This window comes from Lynx rufus, unplaced genomic scaffold (assembly GCF_022079265.1).
Source record: "Lynx rufus isolate CCGP_SWC_20201006 ecotype Redwood Valley unplaced genomic scaffold, mLynRuf1.p SCAF_2, whole genome shotgun sequence".
Classification (NCBI taxonomy): Eukaryota; Metazoa; Chordata; class Mammalia; order Carnivora; family Felidae; genus Lynx; species Lynx rufus.
In genome coordinates this window covers 4,526,496-4,553,446 of record NW_025814834.1, presented here as the reverse complement: position 1 = coordinate 4,553,446, position 26,951 = coordinate 4,526,496, and the positions used below count along the sequence as shown (strand labels likewise).

General features: G+C 51.3%; 1 protein-coding gene across 1 annotated transcript in view; it reads right to left on the bottom strand.

Moving 5' to 3' along the window:
• Positions 1–1,661: 1,661 nt before the first annotated feature.
• Positions 1,662–26,951, bottom strand: part of ASB18 (ankyrin repeat and SOCS box containing 18) — a 61,722-nt gene continuing 36,432 nt past the window's right edge. Inside the window, exons 6-8 of the mRNA XM_047085303.1 lie at positions 19,875–20,379; positions 2,345–2,458; positions 1,662–1,847 (exon numbers count right to left, since the gene is read on the bottom strand). Coding sequence (XP_046941259.1) covers positions 1,662–1,847; positions 2,345–2,458; positions 19,875–20,379 — 805 coding nt within the window. The remainder of the gene's footprint in view (positions 1,848–2,344; positions 2,459–19,874; positions 20,380–26,951) is intronic.

The window sequence follows — 26,951 nt, the reverse complement described above, 5'->3', positions numbered from 1 at the left end:
ACAGTGGTGACCGCAGAATGTTTATGGAGGAGGGGCTTGGGGACGGCCGTCCTCTTGGGGTGGGGGTGTGAGGGTGGGTCAGCTGAAGGTGCTGGGGGACGCCGTCCTATCACCCCCTTGGCCCACTGTGTTGAAATCGAGACTCAGCCCAGCTACCTGCTTCAGGATGTCTGCCCTCACGGTGGGGGGGGGGGGGCCCGGCTGGTGCCCTTCGCAGCTCCACAGTAGGCCTCATCATGGCGCACACAGCGGCCCATCTATGCTGCAGGTGCTGCCTAGGCTGTGCGCTCCCTTCCAGATCGGCAGCCGTGGGAGCCATGCCCCGCCCCCCAGGCCCGTCTCAGCACACCCGTGCGCTGGCTCAAACCGGAAAAGATGGAGCCCCTGCTTATCCCCAGAGGATGGTGGTGAAGAGTTCTTGTTTCGCAATCTGGTATATCGACAAAAACTCTGAGGGCTTGTGGAGGCAAACAGATTAGAGGACATCTACCATCGAAAAGATCGTTTATTACTCACCATTCCCAAGAGAAGGGACACGGCATGCCATGGGGCGGGCACGTGGGGAAGCACCAGGGTTGGTCAGGAGGTTGGGGGAAGGGATGTGGACAAAAGCCTCTCTTGTGGTTTCCATGGAAGGAACAGGGCCAGGTGGGACAGACGGGCTTAGGATCGGCTAGTGGGAGTCATTTCGGCAGGCTCTGGGGTATAAGGGCTGTCCCTACCTGTCTGGCACCTGGCCCTGGGACCGTTAGGACAGGTGGACCGTAGCCCAGTAAAGGAGGCGGGTGGGGGTGAGAGCTCTGGATTGGTGGGGTTGCATTTGAAAAGCGTGCTTGGGGGTGAACGGTTTGCTGTCCTCAGGAATCGACCAGCCCTGGAAGGGGCAGTCCCTCCAGGGTCAGCCAGGTCCCAGATACCAAAAGCACCAGAATACAGAAAGTAAGGTATGGCCTATGCAGTCCTGACACCTTGAGCAGCTCTCTGTGTATGTGATGCCCGGGCTGGGTTGATGGCAACCCCTACCAACCCGTGTCTGTTCCTGGAATCTGGCTTCCTGCAGGTTGCCACAGCTGAATCATTTGGGGTTTGGTGAGAGTGTCAGAAGACTCACATGGGACCAGAACGCTGGGCTCGCCGCCCCTCCAATGTCCCTTAGGGACTTCGGGACTGTGATGTGCTGGGAAGCACCAGGGGGCTCCAGAAAGGCGCTCTTGTTACGGAAACAGGTGTTCTCTCTCAGTACGTACCCCTCTCACATGTAGGGCACAGAGCCTTTCCAGGCGGCCAGGCTCCAGGAGGGGTGGGACAGTGCCTGTGAGGCTGATGGTCTGATGGGCAGCATGGAGGCTGTTAACCCACCGCAGGCAGGACACAAGCCTTGGGAAAACATGGGTATCTTTTCGTTCAACTTCTGTTGAAAAGTACTCTCTGATGCCAGTACTGTGGAACTCACAACCTTGACCCTCACGAGCAACCCTGAGAGGCAGAAAGGCCTTTTATTGCCAGTTCTGTTCCAAAGTGACCGGGAATCTGTGAGGTCCGTGCGTCCGCCAGGGGACGTGGCAGGTGCCGTCCAGGTCTGCCCCTCCTCCCCCCCGAGCGCACCGCCTCTACAGAAGGCAGCAGTGAGAATCAGAGCCTCAGTCCCAGCGCTCTGGTTTTCAGTACAAAACACCTTCCGGCTCCAAAAGGAGGTAATTTTGCAGGGACTTTGGGAGGGGTAGCAGGGGCGCGAGGTGGGAACACTTCTTGCCAAGTAACTTCCGAATGGCACAACGGCACAGGTGCTGCAGACAGCGGGGGGTGTGGGCCAAAGCAAACAAAGACCGGTAGAAGGCCTGGTGCATCTGGAAAGAAGGCAGGCGGGAGATCAACCCGAGCGCTGCACCTGACAGCCAGCAGCGCCCTCCACCAAGGGGGCGCGTGGATTTTCCTGAGGTGCCGTTCTAGGGGGTCTGAAGGAAGTCCGTTTTGGGTGACACCACAGGTAACACAGGTATTCTCCTCAAATCCTGCTCTGCTCCCCCCACTGCACGGCGCACTCGCTGTTGGGCAATGTGCACAGAACTCAAGTCAATGAGACGTGAGGGGAGAGCTTCTGGAGGCTTCTGGGGGCTGGGGGAGGGAAACGTCCTCACAGTTTCTTAATCGACAGTGACCGTGGACTTTGTTGGGTACCTAGATACACCTCCACTTTGCCTTCTCTGTCCTTTTTTGATGCTTTGCGCTTCCCTGGGTATAGTGTGAGGAAACACACACACACACACACACACACGCACGCGCGGGTGGGTGAGCAGAAACCCAGCGATGCTGTGCTGAGGGGGAAGGAAGGGCGCTCCCTTACCTGAAATACTTCCTCTGGAATCACTTCCCGCCAGGACTCGGACACGCGGAGCTGAGGGTAGGAGTTGAAAAGCGTCTCGATCACCGTGGGGGCTGGCGCGCAGGTCTTCAGCACCTGGTCGGAAGTGGGGGGGACAGAACTTACGTCGACTGGGCTCTGGGTCCAAGTGGGGAAAGGGCCAGCAGACGTGGGGGGGTGTCTGGGTCCCACTTCGGCCACTCCCTGGCTGTGTGACCCCACTCTACCTCAGCCATACCGGGGATAACAGCCCTTGAGGGATCAGGACAGCAGGGCCACGGAAGTTAGTTCCCAGACAAGCGCAAGGCAAGTGGCCCATCTTAGCCCCCTTGATGGCAACACATCCCCGAGTCTGGGCCAAGTGCTTACGCATTCACTTTCCCAGGAACAGGGTGCCGATGGCTCCGTGGGCTCTCCTGGCCTCCGGACTGCTACTCAGAGAAGACGAAGGAGGTTCTGTTGGTTGGCAGTCTGGCCCAAGGATGGTGTTTACAAATTCTTATCTCAATTTTCTAATGTGTCAGGACATTGAGGGAGAAGGATCGCTTTGCCGTTGAATTTCCTCCCGACTTGGCCTTTCCATTTTATTTCCAGTCTCTGCTAGCAAAGGAGTCCTGTTTTCTTATTTGCAAATTTTACGACTGAAATGAGAACACTATTTGCTTTTTAAAAATCAGCTTTTTCTTGTGATTGTGACATGTGAATGAACACAAAAGTAGACCGAATGGTATGATAGTCCCTATGCACCCCCCCATCAACACATGGCCAACCCTGCCCCATCCACACCCACGTTACCTCCGATTATTTTAAAGCAAATGCAATGTATCCTATCATTTCATCTGTAAATATTTCAGTGTGACTCTTACAGGATGCTTTAGAAGAAACCACATCATTACACGACCTGAGAAATTAACGAGTTTCTTAGCATCATCTAATATATGGCCAGTGTTTAAATTCACAAATTTCTCTTCAATTCTCTTCAATGCCATTATATAGTAAAAAAAAAAAATTGTTTGTCTGAATAAGAACTGAAATAAGGCCAACAGGGTTGAGATTGGTTGATATGATGTATTATCAGATCTCTTATTTGTGTATCATGTTATAGATTATTGAAGAAACTGGGTTCTTTGTCCAGTAGAGTCTCACAGTGTTGGGATTTTGCTCACAGTATTCCTGTAGGGTTTGGGGACACGATGTTCCTCCTCTGCTTTTTGTAAATTAATGGTTGGGTTTGGAAAATTCATCAAATTCAGATTTGATTTTGGGGAAGGGCAGGGCAACATCATAGTTTTCTGTTTTTGAGGCTTAAGATTTACCAAGGGTTGTAAAATTATTCTTAGTATTTCTTCATTGAGAAAACTGAGGTTAAGCAATTTTCTTAAGATCGGGCACCAAATATCTACAGCAGGCAATTAACAAACAGGGCCAAAGGCTGAGCTCCCTGGGGCTCTCTGAACTGAGTCAAATAGAAGAAAGTACTTAAATCCCCCAGTATGGTTGCTCCATTCACAACTTACTGAGCTTGGTTCAGATATGAACCCTTTTTACAATGTTAAGACAAAACAAGAAATTAGTGTATCTTTGTTTAGAGATAAGCACCATTAGCATTTTAAGTATACTAATGTTTAATGCATTCGGACAAAAAAATAATATATACAGTAAGAGTGGGCTAATACTTTGCATATTATTTTGAAAGTTGATTTTTGTCCACTCAAAACAGATTGCGCACAATTCAGAAATCATAAATGAGCACTTCAACATTACTTCAGTGACCATATAATATTTTATTTGATGAATATATGAACATATTATAATGTATTCAATGAAACTACTGTAAACTGATGTTACAAACAACGAACACTCTTGAATGTGATTCTATCTCTTTCTGCCCCTAACCATCCTTATTTAAATTATTTTTATTTTTTTCTTTTTTGAGAGAGAGAGAGACAGAGTGCAAGGGGGGGAGAGGGGCAGAGGGAGAGAGAGAGAATCTTAAGCAGGCTCCACACAGGTCTTGATCCCATGACCCTGGCATCATTACTTGAACTGAAATAAAGAGTCGGACGCCCAACTGACTGAGCCCTCCAGGCGCCCCCTTTATGTAGCTAAGATAATTCTGTCTTCTTCTGACATTGAATTCCTGGAAGCAGAAATGTAGGGTCAAGGAGACTGTACATTTTAAAGGTTTTAAAACATGCTGTCAAATTGTGAGTGTGCAAATTGGCACACTTTTTGAAGAATGGAGTATGAGAGTATCTCTTTCTCCCTACCCAAATTATCTCATTAGTTATTTAAATTTGATAGGTACAATATAGAATATTTACTTCTGTTTTGGTGGACCATTTGTGTTCTTTTGTGAATTGCTAAATTATGTTTTTTGCTCAATTTTCTATAGTATGTTTATTTTTTCATTGATTTGTAAATATATTTTATATTTTTGCAAATATATCTTTATATTTGCAAATAATGGTATTTTCTCCTATCAATATAAATATCTCACATTTACTTTTCTTGTCTTATTACATTGGTGAGAGCTTTTAAGTTCAATGTTAAATAACAATATTGATAGCAGGCATCATTATCTTATTCCTGATTTTAATAGGATTATCTGTAATGTTTCACTAAACCATATAACCTTGGATATTAGTTTCAGATAGACTCTCTGTTCTAAATTCAGGAAGTGTCTTTCTGTTCCTAAGTTACTGTAAATTTTAGGATTTAATTTTATTTTTTGCCTTTTTCTAACCAAGTTGATACAAGATTTTTCTTTTTTTTTTCAACGTTTATTTATTTTTGGGACAGAGAGAGACAGAGCATGAACGGGGGAGGGGCAGAGAGAGAGGGAGTCACAGAATTGGAAACAGGCTCCAGGCTCTGAGCCATCAGCCCAGAGCCCGACGCGGGGCTCGAACTCACGGACCGCGAGATCGTGACCTGGCTGAAGTCGGACGCTTAACCGACTGCGCCACCCAGGCGCCCCGATACAAGATTTTTCAATACCAACCCATTTTTGTCTTCACAGAACAGACTCTATTTGACTAATCTGAAGAAAATGCCAGATTCAATTTGCTAAGATTTCTATATCTCTTCTAAGAACTAAATGTGGTTTGTTGTTTCAGTTTTGTAAGCTATTTGTGTCAGGTTTTGATATCACTTTATGTCGACTTAGCTTAGAAAATCTCTCTCCTTTTAGCACATTCCAAGATTTTAAAAGTGCAAACTTCCTGGAAGCGAGAAGGCACGGATCTTGCATTTAACATTGTCTATGCCTGGTCTTATGCTGCAGATAGTACTTTAATATTTTCACTTTCTTCCTCGGTTATTGGTATATTTTGATTTCTTCTTTTTTTTTTAAAGATTTTATTTATTTTTTATTAAAAAATTTTTAATGTTTATTTATTATTTTGATTGATAGACAGAGTGTGAGTGGGGTGGGGCAGAGACAGAGGGAGACACAGAATCTGAAGCAGGCTCCAGGCTCTGAGCTGTCAAGCACAGAGCCCGACGCGGGGCTCCAACTCAGAAAATGCTAGATCACGACCTGAGCCAAAGTCAGACGCTCAACTGACTGAGCCACCCAGGCGCCCCAGATTTTAAGTAAACTCCACGCCCAACATGGGGTTCAAACTCACAACCCCAAGGTCAAGAGTTGCACGCTCTACTGCCTGGGCCAGCCAGGCGGCCCTTGATTTCTTCTTGAATCCATTTTGTTAATCTTTATTTTCCTGGAAAACAATCTCATCTTATTTTATTTATTTAAAAAAAAATTTTAATTCCAGTATGGTTAACATACAGTGTTATATTAGTTGCAGCTGTACAGTATAGTGATTCAACAATTCTAAACATGACTCAGTGCTCATCATGGTAAGCGTACTCTTAATTCCCTTCAGTTACTTCACCCATTCCCCACCCTGCTCTGGTAACCATCAGTTTGTTCTTCTTCTTCTTTTTTTTAATGTTTATTTTTGAGAGAGAGAGAGAGAAAGACAGAGCATGAGCAGGGGAGGGGCAGAGAGAGAGGTAGACACAGAATCCGAAGGAGGCTCCAGGCTCCCAGCTGTCAGCACAGAGCCCGATGCAGGGCTCCAACTCACCAACCGCATGACATGGTGACGAAGTCAGCCGCTTACCTGACTGAGCCACCCAGACGTGCCACCAGTTTGTTCTTTATAGTTAAGAGTCTGTTTTCCTGTTTGTCTCTTTTTGTCCTGTTTGTTTTATTTTTTAATCCCATGTATGAGTGAGATCAGATGGTATCTTTCTCTGATTCATTTCACTTAGCATTGTGCCCTCTAGATCCATCCATGTTGTTGCAAATGGCAACAATCTTCATTGTAAAGAAACTTAGCTTTGCAGGTGTATCTGTCAGAGTTCCAATAGGACAGAGACAGCACACTGATATAGGATCGTCCCGGGAGGGTTTACCGATACAGGAGCTATTAAGCCCGGTGTGAGTACAGGGGAAGTCAAAACACTAATGTGGAGCTGGGAGCAGGGCCACTTCTGCCTCTGGGACTGAAGGGTGGAGAGTCATGTGGGCTATCAGGAGTAGTGATCTTGGGTTGGGGACATGCAGCCAGCCTGAGGCACAGAGGGGGCCAAGCAGAGACCTCCTCTGACCTCGCCCTCCTTCTCCCACTGTCTGCTGGGAGACTGCACTGGTGAAGCCCAGGAAGGCAGAGGGCCCAGGGCCTTCTTGATCTATCTACGCAGGTGGAGAGAAATTCTGGATGGGAGATATCCCCACTCTCTCTAGGAACAAGCACCCCTTTTCCTTTGAAATTCTGTAATTGGGGGCACCTGGGTGGCTCAGTTGGTTAAGCGTCCGACTTTGGCTCAGTCATGATCTCACGGTTCACAGGTTCGAGCCCCGCGTCGGGCTCTGTGCTGACCGCTTGGAGCCTGGAGCCTGTTTCGGATTCTGTGTCTCCCTCTCTCTCTGCCCCTCCCCTGCTCGCACTCTGACTCTCTCTGTCTCTCAAAATTAAACATTAAGAAAAATAAAAAGAAATTCTGTAGTTGTATTTCCAATGTTTTCCCTTGTTTAGTCTTACTGGAATTTCACTAATTTGTTTTTTCAAGGAATCACCTATTGGATTTTATTGACCAGTTCTTTTCAAATGTTTAAATCCATTAAATTTTGCACTTATTGTTATTAATGCCTTTGTTCCTCTTTCTGACCCCCTGGATTGACTGCTCAGTTAATTTAGTAACATTTTTTCCCACTTGAGTCATAATAAAAGCAACTTTTTAAAAAAAATTTTTTTTTTCAACGTTTATTTATTTTTGGGACAGAGAGACACAGAGCATGAACGGGGGAGGGGCAGAGAGAGAGGGAGCCACAGAATCGGAAACAGGCTCCAGGCTCCGAGCCATCAGCCCAGAGCCTGACGCGGGGCTCGAACTCACGGACCGCGAGATCATGACCTGGCTGAAGTCGGACGCTTAACCGACTGCGCCACCCAGGCGCCCCTAAAAGCAACTTTTAAAGTGGTGTGGGTACGGTCACAGTCCTAAGTTTTGAGGCACAGGGTTCTAACTCTCTTTCTTAAATATTCTGCAATTCTGTAAGTATTGATGCCATAGTTTTTTTGAGAGTGTGCTATGCAATTTTCAAAAGGTTATCTTTGAAAATTAGCTGTTTGCTGTTAATTTCTGATGTATTGCATTACAGCCTTTTTTTAAAGTTTACTTATTTATTATTTTCAGAGAGACAGAGAGAGAGAAAATGCAACTGGAAGAGGGTCAGAGAGAGAGGGAGAGAGGGAATCCTAAGCAGACTCTGCACTGTCAGCACACAGGGGGAGGTGGGGCTCAGACTCACGAACCGTGAGATCCTGACCTGAGCCGGAGTTGGACAGTTAGCTGCCTGAGCCCCCCAGGCGCCCCTCTATTACAGCTTTAAATGATATCTGCCTTGGAGTACCAGAAGTTGTAGTCTGTTGGCAGGGTTCAAAGTTCAACATGCACTTGTCACATGTATGATTGGAAGCTTCTCCTCCCCCGTCCCCGCCACTTGATCTATGAGAGACTGAGATGTGAATTTAAAATCACCTAGAATTACTATTTTTCAGTTAGTTTCTCCGTTGTAACATCACCTTTCTTTGCCGCATAGGCTCCCGATGGTTGTCTCTTCACTGTGGACCATATTCTTTATCTCACCGTCAGGGCATCTCATCCCTTCATTTAGTGGATCTCCTGGGAATTCTTCTATGTTGCGTGTTAGTATCAATCCATCGTTTTATTTTTCGTTTGTTTTTGCTAGAATTACCTCTGTTAACCCTCTCGTTCCGGTTTTAACGTATTTTGAGTGTCTCTGTGTTGGTAACAGGGCAGTCTAAGAAATGTATTGTATTTCAAAGGTTTATTTATATATTATTATTTTTTATTTATGTATTTAGTAATCTCTACACCCAATATGGGGCTCTAAACTAATGACCCCGAGATCGAGTCTCCCGCTCCTTTGATGGCGGGTACCCCTATTCTTTTATGATTGTTTATGCCCGTTCCTTTGTTGTCTGATTTCTGTTATACAAGTTTGTGTTTTCCTTGTGTTTATTCTTATATTTTGGAAGTATGTATCCTATTTAAAATTCTCCTAGTGGTTACCTTCAAGATAAAAAATAATGGCCCATATTTTCTAAACATTAGAATGGTATTTTTTGCGTTCTAGATGTGCCATTATCCCTGGCACATCTCTAGATGTGCCACTGTCTTCTCCTAACCAATTCTTCTCCTTCCTCAATAACATCTGGAGTTTTGGTTCCAGATCATGATTATTACAAGGTCATATTTTATGTTGTGTACTTCCTTCAGAGATAACTTTTGGCATTAGCGTTTAGTTTTACAACCTGCCTTACAATTACTCGAGTTGTCTCTATTTTCCCTGAGTTGTATGCCCACCACCTGTCCATTAAGCCTTTCACCCCAGATATTTACCGAGCTCCTACGAGAAGCTAGGGACCGTGTTATGTCTGCGTGCTACAATGGCAAACTCTGCCTTCCCAGAATTTTACAGCCCCAAACTAGATGGTCCCAAATAAAAGTAAAATCATTAATAGACAACAGGTGCCATAGCAACTGTGGTGGGGGGATCACGAGGTGCTAGAAGTGGGACCTAAGTCAGACTTGGATTCGCAATGGGGGCTGAGTTGGTCAGGGGAAGACCAGCTCTGTGGAGTAGGTGACACTGGAGTTAAGACCTAGTTAAGGAGTAGGAGTTACAGAAGGGAGGGCGGGTTCAGAGGGCAAGCGTGTGCTGGGTGGAGAAAACAGTGGCCAAACCTGGGAGGTGAGGAGATGCTGAAAATGTTGGCCGGGGCACAGAGCGTGACGTGGGGCATGTGAGCCAGAGACTGGGGAGGGAGGCAGGGCGCTGTCAGGCCGAATGCTGACCTCCAGGATGAAGCTGGGCGACCTGGAGGGCACGGGGGAGCCCTGGGGGAGTGACAGGATCAGATTTTGATTTCAGAAATAGCACCACGGCTACAACGTTGTGAACAGTTTCCGGGGGCCATATTGGAGGCAGGGGGCCCAGTTCAGGGGACGTGTCCAAGGGCCACAGGAGAGATGGTGGTGGCTAAACTCAGCCGATGGCCGTCAGGATGGAAAGAGGAGGAAGATGCTGAGACACAGGGAGAAGGCAGAGGGGAGGGAATCTTCAGACTTGAGTTTCCCAACCCCGAGATGGTTTTCCGTCTTATCCCTTCGTCCGCTGGAGTACTCCCATCCCATTGGTCTTCAGCCCCAGATACCGCCGACACCCTGCCCTTGCTATGAGCAACAGCGGGCTGCTACACCCAGTTGTGCAGTGCTCCCCTCTCCCTGTGCTGTGTGGGCCACATCTGATGCGGTTAGTCAGGTCCTCCTCTGTAACATTCTTCACTTGGCTCCAGGAAGCCATGCTCTCATCCCACCTCCCTCACCGGCTGCTTCTCCCCAGCTGCCTTCTCCTCTCTCCCTCTTCTTGATGTGAGAACACCCCTGCATTCATAGGTCCTTCCTCTTCTTCTTCTTCTTTTTTTTTAATGTATTCTCACTTCCTGGTGATCCCATCTGGTCTCCTGGCTTTCAGTACCATCCATATGTAAATAAGATGCGGTCCATATATGCAGTGGAATATTACTCAGCCATAAACAAGACTGGACTGTTGCCATTTGCAACAACATGGATGGAGCCGGAGAGTCTCCCTGAGCAAAATAAGTCAGTCAGAGAAAGACAGATACCGTATGATTTCACTCATGTGTAGAATTGAAGACACAAAACAAATGAAGAAAGAAGAACAGAGACAAACAAACAAAAACCAGAGTCTCAACTATAGCCCTCTCAAACTCTGGGCTTGGACAGCCAACCACTTACTTGGTATTGAAAACAAGCCCCCAGATCTCTTACTCTACCCACAACCTTCCATTTCAGCTGATGGCAAACCCATCTTTTCAGCGTCTCAGGCTGAATGCCTTGGAGTTGGCTTTGACTCCTCTCTCTCTCTCTCACATCGCTCATCCAATCTGTCAAGAAATCCTGGGGGCTCCGTCTTCAAAATATGTTCAGAATCAGAGAAGATCCTGGCAACAGCCTCCTAAGTCGTCCCCCCACTTCTGCACCCCCTCCCCTGATGTATGTTCTCAGCACGGAGGCCAGAAGGGTCCCCATCAAATGTTAGTCGGGTCCTGCCACTCTGCTCAAACCCCTCTGATGGCCAAAGTCATGACAGTGTCCCGCAAGACCCCACACCATCCACGCCCCTCCCCTACCCCTGGTCCCATCTCCTGCTGTCACCAGCTCTCTCTACCGTCAGCCACACTGGTCCCCTTGTTCCACACACAGGTCAGGTTTACTCCTGCCTCAGGCCATAGGCTGGCTGCTGGTCAGCTGGCCCCTTCCCTCCAGACACCTGCACACCTGCACAGCTGATGCACTCACCTCTCAAGTCTTGGCTCAAAGCCACCCACCCTGGATACTGCGCTTAAAACTGCAACTGCCCCCCCCACTATAGTTTTTATCATTTAATTGGCCCATTGATGATGCTCATTGTTTAAAGCTTGTCTTCCTGTTCGAATGTAAGCTCTATGAAGGCAAGACTACTTTTTTGTTTTTTTTTTTCTGAACTATACCCAAAGCACTTAATATGTTGTTGATGCATGGCTGGTGCTCAGTAAATATTTGTTGGATAAATAAATAAGTAGAACTTTGTCTTTTCTTTTCATCTCTCTCCTTTCCTTCCTTGTTTCCTAACTTCCTTTTCTAGCTTCCTTCCTTCCTTCCTTCTTTCTTCTTTCAAATGATTTTAAGTAATCTCTATACCCAAAGTGGAGCTCAAACTCACAACCCTGAGATCAACAGCATTCTCTAATGAGAATGAGCCAGCCAGGAATCCCAAGTATATATATGTTAAATGCATTAGGAAGGCAAGGTTGATAAGACACAAGTGTCTTACTTTTACCACCCAAATGAAAAGCACCTTGGCTGGGTCTAAAATTCTAGCAACCAAACTTTTCCTTTAAAAATCTGAAGATGAGAGGTGTCTGGCTGGCTCAGTCAGCGGGGCATGTAACTCTTGGTCTCAGGGTTGTGAGTTTGAGCCCCACCTTGGGTGTATAGATTAAAGAATCTGAGGATGATATTTAATTGTCTTCTGATAATATTGCAGCAGATAAATTGGAGCCTAGACTAATTTTTATTCCTTTATGAATATTTTCTACTCAGGTACTTTGCAAGATTTTTCCACGCTTTTCAAAATTAAATTTTTTTTTAACGTTTATTTATTTTTGACAGAGAGAGAGAGAGAGAGACAGAGCATGAGCGGGGGTGGGGGTGGCAGAGAGAGAGGGAGACACAGAATCCGAAGCAGGCTCCAGGCTCTGAGCGGTCAGCACAGAGCCCAACGCGGGGCTTGAACTCACAGACTGCGAGATCATGACCTGAGCGGAAGTTGGACGCTCAACTGATTGAACCACCCAGGTGCCCCTTTCCATGCTTTTTTAGAACACTTGTGCTAGAATGTATATAGGAGTGTGACTCCCATCACTGATTTGCAGAGAATATCCATTCGACTTCTATGAGTTAAGATTTCTAGTGCAGCTAAGTTTTCTTCTATTATGTCTTTGAATACTATTTCCTGTTTCTTTTTTAGAGAGAAACAGTGTGTGTGTGTGTGTGTGTGTGTGTGTGTGTGTGTGTATGTGTGAGTGGTGGAGGGAAAGAAAGAGAATCTTAAGCAGGCTCCACACCTGACTCAGGGCTCGATCTTGCAACCCTGAGACCATGACCTGCGCTGAAATCAAGAGTTGGATGCTTCATTGACTGAGCCACCCAGGTGCCCCTGATTACTATTTCTGATCCATTTGTTCTAGGCTCTTCTTCAGCAACATCACTTATCTGTGGGTTGGCTTTCTACCCTCTTTCCTTCATAAACACCACTTTCTCTTCTAGTTTCTTGGTTTTGTTTTTTTCTTTTGCACTTAGGAAGAGCTTTTGAAAAAATTTTTATGTTTGTTTATTTTTGAGAGAGACAGAGACAGAGAGAGTGAGTAGGGGAGGGGCAGAGAAAGAGGGAGACACAGAAGCCAAAGCAGGTTCCAGGCTCTGAGCTGTCAGCACAGAGCCCGACGCGGGGCTCAAACTCACGAACCACAAGATCACGACCTGAGCTGAAGTCGGACGCTTAACCAACTGAGCCTCCCAGGTGCCCCAGGAACAGCTTTTAATGTTAATTTTCCTTTGTAGCTAACACACTGTGGTTGACTTTCCAACACTCCAAAGGATTAGTTTAATTCAATCGCTAAAACTCCATTCCCCTTGCCATGACTGGTTTGGGGAAGTGCAGGTTTAAGTCAACTGGGGCCAGTGAAACACAGGGGAGCCTCCTCGGGCTTCTAGAAAAAAGCAAGTGGATATGAAACGAGGAAGCTGGCTGGCCCAGTTGTTGCTGGAAGCCATTTTCCGACCAAGAGATGAGCCATCCTGAGGACGAAGCCAAGTCACAGAGGTTGGAAAACATCTGGTTCCTTGGGGACCTCCTGGGGACACAGAAACAATCCATCCCGAAGCCTGCCCTTACTTCTCTATTTCTTGTTATATGAGATATGACGGAGGCTGGAAGTATGGGGAGGAGCCATCCAGGGCGCCGGAGCCTTGGAAATGCAGGCTTCTTCCCTCCCTTTCACGGGGTCTCCTTTCGCCGAAGCCAGCCAGCAGCCGGCTGGTATGGGACTCTGAGTTCAGCTCGAGGGGTCTAGCCGCACCGTCCCCAGCCCTCAACATGCAGAGCAGAAGGCAGGGACGCCAGGGAGTGGATCTGAGGTCACACGTGCCAACAGCACGGCTCCGTCACTTACGTCACCGACTTGGTTCCTTTTACGAATCAATTCTGCTTTTTGCTTCCCTTCAGGTGCTGTCCAAGCCGCCGCTGTATAACCTTGTCCCCACCCACCCCCCATCCCCCTTGTCACATCATGCTACTGCCTTGTCCCCTTAACTGGCTCTGCTTTAGGCACTTAAAGGCTATGTCCTCTTGCGCTCTGTAGATGACGGCACACAGTTTCTCAGATTTTCTTCTGCATCTTTTGATGAGAGGTACGGATTTCCTTTCTACTCCCTGGATGCCGTCCCCGCATTTTGTTGTTGTTGTTTTTCTGCCCCCTTTCCCCCCTCATGAGTCTATTTATATGTCTGCCTATCTGTCATTGATTAAGGCAAGAGCCAGACAGGAGGTCTGTCAAAATGCGGGCGAGGTCCGTGATGCTGTATTTCCCGGTGGGAGACTGGAGGGGCCGTGTGGAGGAAGGCTCGAGAGGACCATGCCCAGCCCTGTTCCGCCTGCACGTTCACCTGGTGACTGCGCCCCCCCCTGGGAGCCCTCTTCTCCTACCCTATTCCCAGCACAGCTCGCAGGTTGCTATGCAACCCGGCTTCCTAGGTTTCCACCTTTGCACTTTGCTCCATCTCCGAGAATGCACTGTATCTCCAAAGGCATCCCCTACTGCCTGGTCGACTTTAAACACAGTTTTGTAATGTGCGCCTGACTGCCTGAAAACTTAGGGCAGTGCTGAGGATTTGCTTTCTCTCCCGGCTCCCTTTCCCGTCTCCCTTCCCTCCTCTTGTCTTGGCGGCTCTTCTAGTACGGGGACAGGAGAAGTTGCACTTTAATAGCTGGTCATCGCAGTGCTACTGTAAGAATGATCATCTCTGGGCCCCGTCCTACCCCAAATTTGTGTTTTGTCCCAATCCATTACTCTTACGAAGTCAGAAGCAGGCGTTAGAGAAGGAGAGAGACGGTGAATGCCGGAGATGGAGAGGTAGAGGGAGAGCCGGGCAGGCAGACGTCTTCCCACCCGAACCCAGGAGCCCGCCTTTATCCCTTCACCAGCACACAGTGTGCCCCTGGCGTGAGGCTATTTCTGGCTTCCAGAAGCCACCACTAACATGCCGTTTCCTGGAGCACGGTGGTCTCCGATTTCGATTGCCTCCCTTTTGCGCTGGGAGAAAACCGCACCGTCAAGCTGAGCGGTTCACACCGGACCCCTCCAGATCTAGTCTGGTGACACGTATATGGTGTCCTATGCAATGCCTGCTTCTTCAGACCCTCCCCAGGCTAACCGTATCCCTCCAGTGACCCTGCGATTGGCCCTCAAACTTACTCTCTGCAAAACATTAAATGGCTCCCAGCGACTGCAGGCGCCAGGGAGGCCTCCCCGCACCGTCCCCCCTCCCAGGACGAGCTGCCCTCCCTCAGCAGAAGCGCCCCCTCCTCCGGGCCCCTCCTTCCTGGGTCACAGACTGTGATCAAGTCTTATTGCCTGTCTCTGGGAATTCATTTCCTGTCTCTCTGTTCCACCTCTCTGGGGCTCCCCGGCCCTCCCCAGTCCCCCAGCCCCGTGCCCCCTCACGTCTGCCAGGCAGCTGGCTGCCTTCATTATTTTTACGCCAACACAGTTTAAAAAATCTCCACTGCCTCCTTGCTGTCTGCGGAGATGCGGCTGCCACACTGCTCTGACATCCCGGTGTCATTAGGGCCCATGCACACTCTCCTCGGCTAATGAGGCGGCAGAAAGAAAATTAAGGGGGAAAATCACACAGGCACATTGCTCTGTATGTAGATGGAGAAATAAACCAAGAACAAGGAAAACAGAGGTGCGCTCCTGGAGACAGCTCACCTCCCTCCTCCCACCGGGGACGCTCGCACACGCACACACAGCTCTGTGAAGACAGGAAACGGGAGTGTGGTTTGTGGCTGCTGCTACCCCAGGATTCTCCCACTGAACCCCTGGTGCAGCTGGCGGTCCTGTGAGGTCGCTTTACCGCGTTCTGTAATCAGGCAAAAAGAAGACAGCAAAACTTTGGGTCCGCGCTTTCAGCGTGGTCGGTGCCCAGAAGGGGAGGCAAGGCCAGAGATTTGCAGATGTTTCTAGAATCTGCCATTCTCGCCACCAACCTTCTTCTCTCCCCTCGTTCACGCTACCCGCATGCCTCGCCTGGATTTTCCACCAGTCCCCTCCTCTGGCATGTTCTCCACACTCGAGCTGAAATATCATCCCAAATACTCATTTGATCGTGTCACCTCTGCTGCTTAACATGATGCAACACGTTCCCCTTGGTCTTAAGACAAAGGCGAAAGCCCGTCACCCTTAAGACCCCTGCCTCTTGCTCCCCCTGGCCGGTTTCCTCCTAGCTACCGGGTCACCTTTCAACTGCATACATCGCAGTGCTCTGTCTGCCCCAGGACATTTGCCCGTGCTGTTCCTTCTGCCAGGAATGGTCCTTCTTTTATCCTTTACATGGCGGCTTCTTCGGCCTTCAGGTCCAGGCTCATTCCGCACCTGCCTGGGGAGCGTCTTACCGCCCCCCCCAGCCACGTCAGGCCCCCCGTTTGGCACTTTCAAGGTACAGTGGGCCTCGGTTTAGCAGCTTTCTGGCCGTGGCGACTTCACCTTGAGTGTGTCGTTGTCTGAGTCAAGGCTGTCCTCCACTCTCGTGAGGCAGCTCTGTGAGGGCAGGAAATGCACACGCCACAGTTCAACACTGACTCCAACACGGAGCACAGTAGCTCCCGGAAATGTCTGTCGAATGAGTAAGTGCTCAAGGGCTGCCTGCGGGAAGCACAGCCTACGTCTGCGGTCAGATGGCTCATTGCTGGTCCTGTCCCTGTGCTTCCCGCGCTCCTGGGCTGAGTCTGAATGATTTAGGCCGCCCGGCTCAGGGGCACAAGGAGAGAGAGATGTGAGCAAAGCCCTTCACTGCAGACCAGGCCTCCTCCGACCCGCGGTCCACTGGTGACGGCTGCAGAACAAGTCGGGTCCACATGTGTGTGTTTAGAGAAACACTCCTGCCTACTCTCCTGTGGGCCGGGCCCCACCTGTCCCGACGCATTCCCGAATTCAAACCTGGCTGCGGCCGGCCGCCGCGTCGGCACCTGCCCTGGAGTCCCGCCGTCTGACTCTGGCGTTAAGTAGCGGGCAGCCGGGCGGAAAGTCCTGGCTTCCTGTCAACACGCTTGCTTCCTAAGCTGTGACACCACTTTGATTTTCGGGGCAGAGCACTGCGCACGGCTCCAATGGATGCTTCGAGTCCGCCTGCCGCGGCGACGGTGCCTTTGTCTGGGCCTGGGGGAGCTGTGATTTATGTCATAAGCTCGCTGTGAAACCTTTGCCTCAGTAATTCTGAGCTCCGTGGGTGTCTCTTTACATCTATTTAAAGCACGGCTGCTGCCCACGGACGGCGTGCTCTGTGACATTCCCTGGTGCCTCTGTCTACGCCCCGCCATGGTGCTGAGTCTTGCCTGCAGAGTCGTTTTCAGTGTTTGCTGCGCGCTCCACAAGTCTGCTGAGCGGAGTCGGGTCTGTCCCTTTGATGTCCTGCGTGGCGATCAGACCCCTTCCCCGGCGGACCGACCGCTTGCAGGGGCCTGGCTGCAGGAGCACGCTGCTTCCGTGCTTTGCCCCGCTGTCCCGGGGCAGGGCCACAACAACACAGGCGCTTGTGTCTTTGCTTAGAAGATTCTCAGTGGGGTGGTAAACGCATTCCCCTTTGAAACCTGCTCCTGACCGCAGTGCCGGGGGCCGGGGGCTGCGGACCCCACCAGCGCTCCTTCCAGGGGCGTCCCCTCGAGGTGTGGGGAACAGCGCAAAGAAGTCAGATCCCCGTGTCCAAAGGTTTAACCCACAGGCCGCTGTGGCCCGGAGTCGCCGGCATCCCTGCACTCATTCAGCAAACAGGGACTGAAGATGTGCGGGTTCGGGCGTGGTGCCTCCGTGCAGGGGAGGCAACGGCAGTGCGGCTGTTTTGTGAATGCCTCCGAGTATTGATTCCTCAGGGAGGCTCCAGTTCCTTCGCAGGTGGCGTGAAACTGCAGACGCAGACAGATCGTCACTTCTGGGAGCCAAGCACTTCCCAGGGCCTCTTGGTCCCTGCTATAACAAACAGCCTCCACATTCAAACCTACCTGCGGCTTGCAGCCCGCTGACCATGTTACATTCCTGTGGGCTGGTGGAGTGGGGGGCGGATCCCAGGAGAGGGCCCCTCGGGGGCCCAGAGGGGGCGCCCTGTGCCTTGTCCTGCATCTCAAGGTCTAGGTAGGGTACTTACAGCTCTGAAGACAGAGTTCAGGCGCTAGACGCCCTGCCCCCAGGGATGATGCCCAGTGAGGTCGTGCCTGGGACTTGGAAACCCACAAAGATTGCGTGATTCTAAGACCAACAAAGGAATATTTATTACTGGTCACTACTGAAACAAGTGGACCTTTTTTTTTTCTTTTAAAGAATTTGCCGCAAATATTTTTCACTTTTGGTCCATCATGTAAAGTCACTTCTTTTGTCTTGCTGGTTTCTTTTTCCTTCTTTATGCAGTTTCACGCCCCGAGGGCTGAAGTATCTTGCTTTAATGCAAACGCAGTGTGAACGGGAGGGACAGCAGGTGGGTCTTGATCCCATTTTATTGGTCGATGAACTAAGACCAATGAAGGTTGGGACCCATTACAATGTAAATGATGACTCAGAAATGTAAGTGTTATAGAATATAAAAGTGTGGGTGTTCCTTCCCTGTCAAGAGCCTGCCATACTGAGATCCTGCCACAGTGGAGTGCCACGAGAGAATTACTTGTCACTGTGATGGTGAGGTAATGAAACACTCAGGGAGTCCAGTGGGTGGGTTTTCCACGTTTCACCTACGTTTTGATAGACACACTTGGCAAAGTTAGCATTTGAGAGAAACGTGTGAATTTTACTATTTCAGCCCACCTAGAGTACTGTCCTTTATTTATTTATTAAAAAAAATTTTTTTAACGTTTATTTATTATTGAGAGACAGAGAGACACAGAGCATGAGCAGGGGAGGGGTAGAGAGAGGGGAGACACAGAATCCCAAGCAGGGTCCAGGATCTGAGCTGTCAGCACAGAGCCCGACGCGGGGCTCGAACTCACGAACTGTGAGATCATGACCTGAGCCGAAGTCTGGCGCCTAGCCAACTGAGCCACCCAGGCACCCCGAGTACTGTCCTTTAAAAGTAGTAGCTTTTCAGCTATTTGTTCAAAACTTAACAGGCCAAAGTATGTCTCTTGCTTATGACTGGCGAGCCTGGGGATAATTTTTAAATCAAGCATGCTCGATTTGACATCTAATGGCACGACTTCCCTTCAGTGAAGTCTTTTATGGGGAGGACAATATCTTCTTATCCCAACCAATATTTGGGGAACTTTTGGAAACATTTTCCACCTTCTAAGTATTTTCTCTGATGGGACATCTTTAGTCGTCATCTTTATCATTTCAGGGTAGATCTGACACGTGGGAAAAGTGACAAGCTGCTCAGAGTGAAGTCTGCAAAGCGGGGTTGAGGTCCCAACAGAGCCCTGACCCAGCGAGGGACATTTCACCTGCTTGAAACGCAGGTAGGAGACCGTCATGAGCCTGGCGTATTTCCCAGGAGTGTGGTGTGGACGGAATGGCAGAGATCTGCAAACAGTGTGAAGTACTTTCCTTAATCTCATCGGTAAGGTAGGTGGTCAGAGTGGGTGTTTCGTTTCAGATTCCACAGGAGACCCATACCTATTGTTTACCAATTACACCAAGAGGTAAGCCGCCAAAATATTTTGGGCCATGATGACGTCGTGGAACTTAGTGCCTGGCATCGCCAGGTAACTACTATGGACGGATACAGTCAGGTTGGCAACTTAATTTTCCTTTTTTCTTTTTTAATGTAGGCTCCCCCAGGGTGGGGCTTGAACTCGCGACTCTGGGACTGAATCCCATGCGCTACAGACTGAGCCAGCCAGGCGCCCCAGGCAACTTAATTTTCTAGTGACTCCGGCCAGGAGGCTTTTGGGTCCTGCTCTTCTAAGTGTGGTCCCAAGACCAGCACCCTCGGCCTCACCCGGGAGTTTGTCAGACATGCACACCCACCCCCCACCCCCATCAGAAGTTGCATATGGACGGGGGGGGGGCGCGGGTAGGGCTGCTGGGCCCTTGAATCTGAGAAGCGGCGCGAGCCCCCCCGCAGGCCCGTCCCCGGGGGGCCCCCTTACCTTGGGGAAGGCGTCGGGCCACACGCTGGGGGAGCCGTGGTTGAGCAGCGCCTGCACCGTGCGCTGCGACGCGGCCTCCGCGGCGAAGGCTGCGGTCTGCAGCGCGCGGGCCAGCGGCGAGGCCCCGCCGTAGTCGAGCGCGCCCGCGTCGGCGCCGTGCCGCAGCAGGAGGCGCGCCAGGCCCGGGAGCGCGTGGCCGCAGGCCTTGTGCAGCGGGCTGCGCTCGTCCTCGTCGCGCGCGTCCGCCGCCGCCCCCCGCCGCAGCAGCAGCGCGCACAGACGCAGGCGGCGCGCGTGCTCGTCGGGCCGCCGCGCCGCGCCGCACGCCGCGCTCAGGGCCGTCTCGCCGCGGCCGTTCCTCGCGTCCACCGGCGCGCCGCGGCCCAGGTAGAGGCGCGCGTGCTCGTCCAGGCCGCGCTGGGCCGCCACGTGCAGCGGCGTGTCCCGGCCCGCGCCGCCCGCGCGCTGCACCGAGGCGCCGTGCTCCAGTAGCGCTTGCGCGCACCTGCGGGGAGGCCAAGGCCCGGTCAGCGCGGGGCGGGGCGGGGGCGCGACCCCCGAAGGCCCCGCCCCGCCCCTGCCCCGCCCTTGCGCCCTGTCCCCACCCCCCCACCCCGCCCCGCCCCACCGCACCCTGGCTGCCGCTCCCACCCCCAGCGCCAGTTGACTTCGTGGAAAGCGGGGGGCGGCCCTGAGAGAAAGGACCCGAGTTCGGCCGGCCCGTGCCCAGGCTATGGGAGTCGAGACTGAGCTGGGGAGAAAAAATGAGATTATGGCAGACCGGGGTGGGGGTGGGGGTGGGGCCACCCAACCCGTTGCAAATGGTGGAAATAGCTAGCAACGTTTCCTCAGGATCCACGTGCAGACTTGGAATTTAGGAGGAATTTGTAAGTGCTCGGTGCTACTTTGGAGGGTAATGTGGTTCAAACGACAGTGCCCGAAGCACTAACTACCTGGGCTCTTTGTCATGGGAGGCGGTCACAGAGGGCTTGGGAGGCCTGTGCTAAGGAGGGTCCCCTAGACCGGCAGGCTCTTCCGCAGCAGCCGGCAGGTAACCCTGTAAGCTACGCAGCTTTGGTGACCGTGCGAGGCAAGGCTTGCCGCGCTTCCGCAGAGGGAATCCATCCGTCCTTCAAGGCACTGCCACGGACTGGCACTGGGGGGTCCTCCTACAGGGCTGCAAGCGTAGGTGGAACGTGCCTAATTGTGGGGCCACCTTTGTTTCAATCAGACTTGCCCTTGGAGACTGTGGATCTTGGCTGTAGCCACTCGAGACGCCCACAGGACACTGCGGTCCCCCAGAGGTGGGTGTCTTGTGCTGCCTCCACGTTCACCGACTGGATCCCCAGAGTGTCCTGTTACCCAGGCATCAGTGCCTCTCCCAGGAGAGAGAACCCCAGACTCCTACCTAAGCGGGGACGGCAGGCTGATGACCAGGCAAGGCTCACGCTGGACCTTGGGCCTCGGACGCTAGTGGGAAGCTCTCCCCGAAAGCAGGAGGCCAGTCCTGCATCGTGCTGACCTTTGTCCCTCGTGGACACTGCCAAAACACCAGCCCCACCTCAGACACCTGCTCCCCAGGTCAGCTCCCCGACCTGGCCGTTAACGTGTTTGCCTCACCTTTGGAGTCTAACACTCCAGCATGCCGGCCTCAGGCCAAGCCTCCGCTCCTGCTGGCTGGTCCAGGCCTGTGGGTCCCCTTCTCATCCCTGGTCTGCTGAGACTTGAGTCCTAGGCCCCTCATCTCTCAGCCCTGCCTGGCTTCCTTCCTTCCTGGGTGGGGCTGTGGCCACTCTCTTGGCATCCTGGCTCCCTGGAACCGAGGGGACCCAAGGGGCCGTGTCTTCCACGTTGAGCCCCACGGTCATCCACCTGCTGTCCCCCATTTGGCTGCTGGGTGCCACTGGAGGAGACCCGGTTCTCAGATACAGGCCCCCAGGCCCCCTGGTCCTCGGGGAGCTTGTGTTCACCAACAATTCAGTGTTGGAGGCACTGTTTCTCCTCTCCTCCCCGTCAGCCATCCAGTCTTGCTTCATTCAGAGCTCGGGGGCTCTCTCAGGAGCGGCCACCCATCCTACCTTCTGCCCGTGAGTGACACACATTTGCTAGAACCCGTTTCTGCAATGATCTTTCTGTCCTTCCTCCGTGTGTCTGGCGAAGGGAGTCCCTCTCGACCGTCTGCCCCCAGGTGTGGCCCTCTTCTGCCTCCGTGGGGGTCTTGCTCTGTAAGTGATGTGTTCTTTGCCTTTTCTTTGTCACCCAGCTGTCCCACACTTCCACCGGTCACTCAGCCCCATGGACTCCACCTCTTTATCATCCCCGGAACTGCTTCCTCTCTCCATTCCCCATCTCACTGCCCTTTGTCGAGGACCATATCATTTCTCGCCTAGGCCTTTGCCACAGACTCTAAATTTGCCCCCTGCTCCGTTCTACCCAGAAAGAGCCTTTCAGGTGCGAGCCAGGTGGCCTGACCCAGCTCCCGTGGACCTCACCAGCTTTACTCCCTGGTGCTCCATCCTGTGCCGGCCAGGTGTGGTTCTTAGAGCACATCTGCTGTGACAGGACCCTCATGCCTCTTGCACAGGCCCCTCCTTCCTGGGAGGCTGTGCCTCACCGGATGGCGCACGCGCTCCTCTCTTCCCCTCCTCTTCCTCTCCGACGCCTTCCCGGTGCTACCAGCAGAGGCTCATACCTCTGTGTTGTCATTTACCTCGGGGCAGAGCATTTATCTCCCCACGTTTCCAGTGTTCATCAGCACGTTTGACTCCTCTCTGGAGGCCGTCGGCTCCTTGAGTGTAGAGATGGGGGTTTTATTTGTCTCTGCTCTTTGGTGCCCGTTGCAGAGCTAGCCCACGATTGGTATTCCCTGAAAGCACGTTGGACTAGCGCATCTCGTTAATGCACGTCTTTTAGCGTTCCTTCATGTCGCTGCTCTTTTTTCCTGTTACGTACTTAGCTGGGGGGCTGAACCGAGATCATCCGTCGAGGGTTTCCAGGCTGGAAGTGGCTGCCCTTAAATCCGTGTATATTTCTACCCCGGGACTCTCGGCATTTCTAATTCCTTCTATTTCTCTAGCCTCCGTATCAGCAGTTATCTTGAGAGGTGGCCTGTCTTGGGTGAAAAATCTTTACAAACAAGTACAATTTGATGTGAAATGTCCTTGGGGACAATAACCAGCTAAGAGAGGATGCAAATTTTACAATCAGAGTGCTTCAGAGTAGCTTCCTCTTTGCCTCTCTGGGAGGCATTTTGAACACTGCAGCAGGAGGTTAGAAATCAAGGGTTCCGTCTCATTTTGCCGCTGAGCCTGTGTGCGCTCACAAACAATGGCAAAAACACTTCCTTCTACTATTTTTTTTTTTTTTAAAGCCGCCCAGCCTCTCCAAAGAAGTCCACCGGGAAATACAACCCGGCCTCTCTTCCACGTCCAGAGCCTAACTGGCTGATGTCCAAGTTGCTATTTGCAACGAAGATACCTTTCAGAAGAACGAGGGCAACCAGCCCATCCTCCGGAGGGCTGCGGGTGCCCTTTTCATTTTTAATGAAGAGCTCTAATTGGCTAAATCTGGGCACTTCCTTCGAGCAGGTAGCGGGGTAAGTTGCAGACCACACGCACGAGAGAAAACAACACAAACAATTGACTGAGGCACACATCTCTGCTGGCGCTCACTGGGCAGTCATCGAAAATGAAGGTGTGGGAGCCTGTTTAATGACACGGAAAGCTATTTGCAGTGGTTATGGGAAAAGATTAGGTTACAAAACAGCACTGAACAGTCTTGTTTTTTTAAAAAACCAGATACATACAGGCACAGAGAGAAACAAACCTAGAAATGTATAGGCCGGTGTGTGTTTACCTGTGGATGATGGGGCGAGGGACGCTTTTCTTTCCTTTTTGCCTGCCCGTATCTTCGAAATTTCCATAATGGATCAGAGTTATGGCTCGAAACAGGAACAACGGAGGTTGATGATAACAAACCCATCCCCCACCAGTCACAGCAACAGTTCACGGAGTCTCAGAAATGGCTAGCATTCCAGGGTCCCAGAACATGCGCAGATTTTCCATTGCCCTGTCCGGGTATAAGCAGCGATCTCAGGAAGTATGTACCGAGTACCTCCGAGAGGGTGAGTCTGAAGGACAGGGCAGGGGTGGTGATAAGTGAGAACAGTCTCGGGGGCCTCCCAGACCTGACCTTGTACGTGTCAGTGTCTCTAGTGGAGAAGAAACGGCCCAGCGAGGACAGCGGCACCCAAGCTTTGGTTCGACTGTGTGGGCAGCCCAGCTTCGGCTGAGTCCTCTCCTCTGAGGGCAGATTCCGTGAGCAGGTTTCTTGCTGTCCTGACAGGCGACTCACGAAGGCCTGGGGCCGGTGTAGACGGCCCCTGTCAGGAACCAAGGGTACATTCCCATCTCGGCCTGCCAGAACGACTTGTCTCTGTCTTACGGGGATTAAGGAGACACTGTATTGTCTGAACAGCCTCTGATACAAAGCAGCTTGGGCAAACACTAACACCCCCCATCCCTCATCGCCGTCTTTGATGATGATTGTGGTGACAGGCTGTTACAGCGGCCTGAGGTTGACAGCACACAGAAAAAGGAGCTCGAGCCACAAGGCAGGAGTTAATAAAGATGAGCCCATCGAGGGCTGTTGAATTAATGTCATTTTAACTTATTTCTAAGTGGGGAAGTAGGACTCTGAGCCCACGTCCGACACACGGCTCCCATCTACCTTCCAGCATCTTCCTGAGGCACTGCCCGGCAATCTCCCAGGTGCAGAAGTCCACAAGAATACTTTTCTGCTGTTTACTTGCTCTCTTCCCCGTTGACAACGACCCGCCAAGCCTCGCTGCATTTTGTGAGGCCGGGCCTGCTCAACGCTGGCCGTCATCTGCCCCCCTCCTCCCCATTACTCGTCTTTTTTTTTTTTTTTATTTATTCTTGAGAAAGCGAGTGTGCACATGAGCAAGCAGGGGAGGGTCAGAGAGAGAAGGAGAGGAGAGAGAATCCCAAGCAGGCTCCACACTGTCAGCACGGACCCCAACTTGGGGCTCGAACTCACGAACCATGAGATCATGACCTGAGCCGAAATCAAGAGTCAGACGCTTAGCCGACCGAGCCACCCAGGCGTACCCCCCCCCCCCGCCCCCACATTACTCGGTCTATACAAAGCTTTCAAAGGAGGTATTTCACAGCGTCTGGATCTGAGCTGAGAGGTCTCTAGTACTTGATCTTTTAAGTTATTTTTGAAAAAGGTTACCTGTAGTTTTTGCGACAAATCTGCATGGTAGGTGGAATTTGCAGGTGGGAAACTTGAGGCTTAAAAGACCAGTGACTTGCATGAGGGCCATATGGGTAGGAAGCGGCAAGGTGGAGATCTCAACTACTCTGGCTTCAGAGCTGTCTGTCAGGCCACCCGCCTGCCGTATCATTTGTTAAACTCTCTCTCTCTGAGCCAGGCACCGTGCTAGGCATTTTCCAGAAGTTACTTCTGAACTTTTCATTCAGTCATGGATCTACTCGTTCAGGAAGTGGAGAACATCTTCCATGCAGCCCCTCAGGGCGGGGAGAAGTGTGTCTTCTCTGAGCGCTTCACAAGAATTTCTGGATAAACTTGCTGCACGACCCAGAAGGCAGGACAAGGCAGGGGAGGTCACCAGCCTCGTGGACTTGGTCCGTGGGGCAGGTAGCAACAGCCTGCTTCTCACCAGGTCATGCCAGCAGCTCTGCACGCAAGCTCCCATGTTCCCCAGCTGGACTCAGTTTTTGAGGTCTGGGCAGTGATCTCAAGGTTAGGGACGTGGGAGATGACGGTGACCCCACAGCCAGCACACCCCGCTTGGGATGGGAACCCCAGCTATCACTGGACAGCTTCATGATCCGGCAACCACCAAAACGTGGAACCGCGCTTCCTATCGCCGGGGGGTCGCTGGAGTCCTTGGAGAGTCCTGGCTGCCTTCGCCCTTCTCCTTACACGATTGCTGTCCAGTCCCTCTGACAGGCAGAAGGGGTTTCATGCGAGATGACATACGCAGGGAGTGTTACGAAGCAGTCTTGTTGGATCATCGTTGCTGCTCCGTTTCTTCCTCAGGGTTGCCATGCGGGCTGATGGGCTGGAGACACGTCCCCGGGGCAGGGTGATTGGAGCCCCAGGGCGGGGTCCATGGGTGGGGGGTGGGAGCGACTGTCTGGGTGCTGGGCAAGTGCCAGCCTGTGGGGGGCAGGGGACGCGGGGGAGAGACTTGGGAGGAAAATACAGCCGTGTTTTCTAATGAAGCCATTGCAAGAAGTTTCCCTCCTGTGGATAGACTCCCCAGCTGGCTCCGAATGAGGGACGGGGAAGCCACTGCCCCACGACTTTGATGGAGGAGCTGTTCCACTTTATTTCCCTGGACCTTCTGCTGAGGCTCTCCTTTGGGGACCTGCCACCCGCCCCTTTCTGTTCTGTGTTTTCTTCTCTTTCCCTTTCTTCCGAGATGCTAAGCTGTGAGACTATCAGGCATAAATGTTTACAGTTGAAAGGGCTGATGTGAATCCCCCCCCCCCTTAAGGGTAGGGGGGAGATTGAGAGAGAGACCAGCCGGCCATTTCAATCCTTCCGGTTTCTCTCTGAGCAATGGCCACCACTTAAATTTTTTCTGAAGTGACGGATGGTTGTGGCTGGTGATGACGTTGTGGGCACATTCTCCCCGGACTGCAAGCGAAACCCTGCATTTTGGCAAACTGAGAAATGATTTAAGGAACAGACTTTGCGAAGTCATCTCCACTGTGTGCCCCACTTGCCCCTGAAGTAGTATCTAACTTTCTAGAATCTTCACCAGCATCCCTTCATCAACACCTGGATGAGAGAAAAGTTTTATGTATGCAGGTGTGTACGAATTTTTAAGGTGAAGTAAACTTTGCATATGGAGGATTGCACAGGTCTTAAGACTACAGTTGTATACATTTCGACAAAGGAATGCGCCCGTGTAAATGACATTCCAATCAAAATGTAGAATATTTCGCCGTCTCCGGAAGTTTCCTTGTGTTGGCTGCCAGTCTTCACCCACAGGCAATCACTGTTCTGATCTCTCTCATGGTT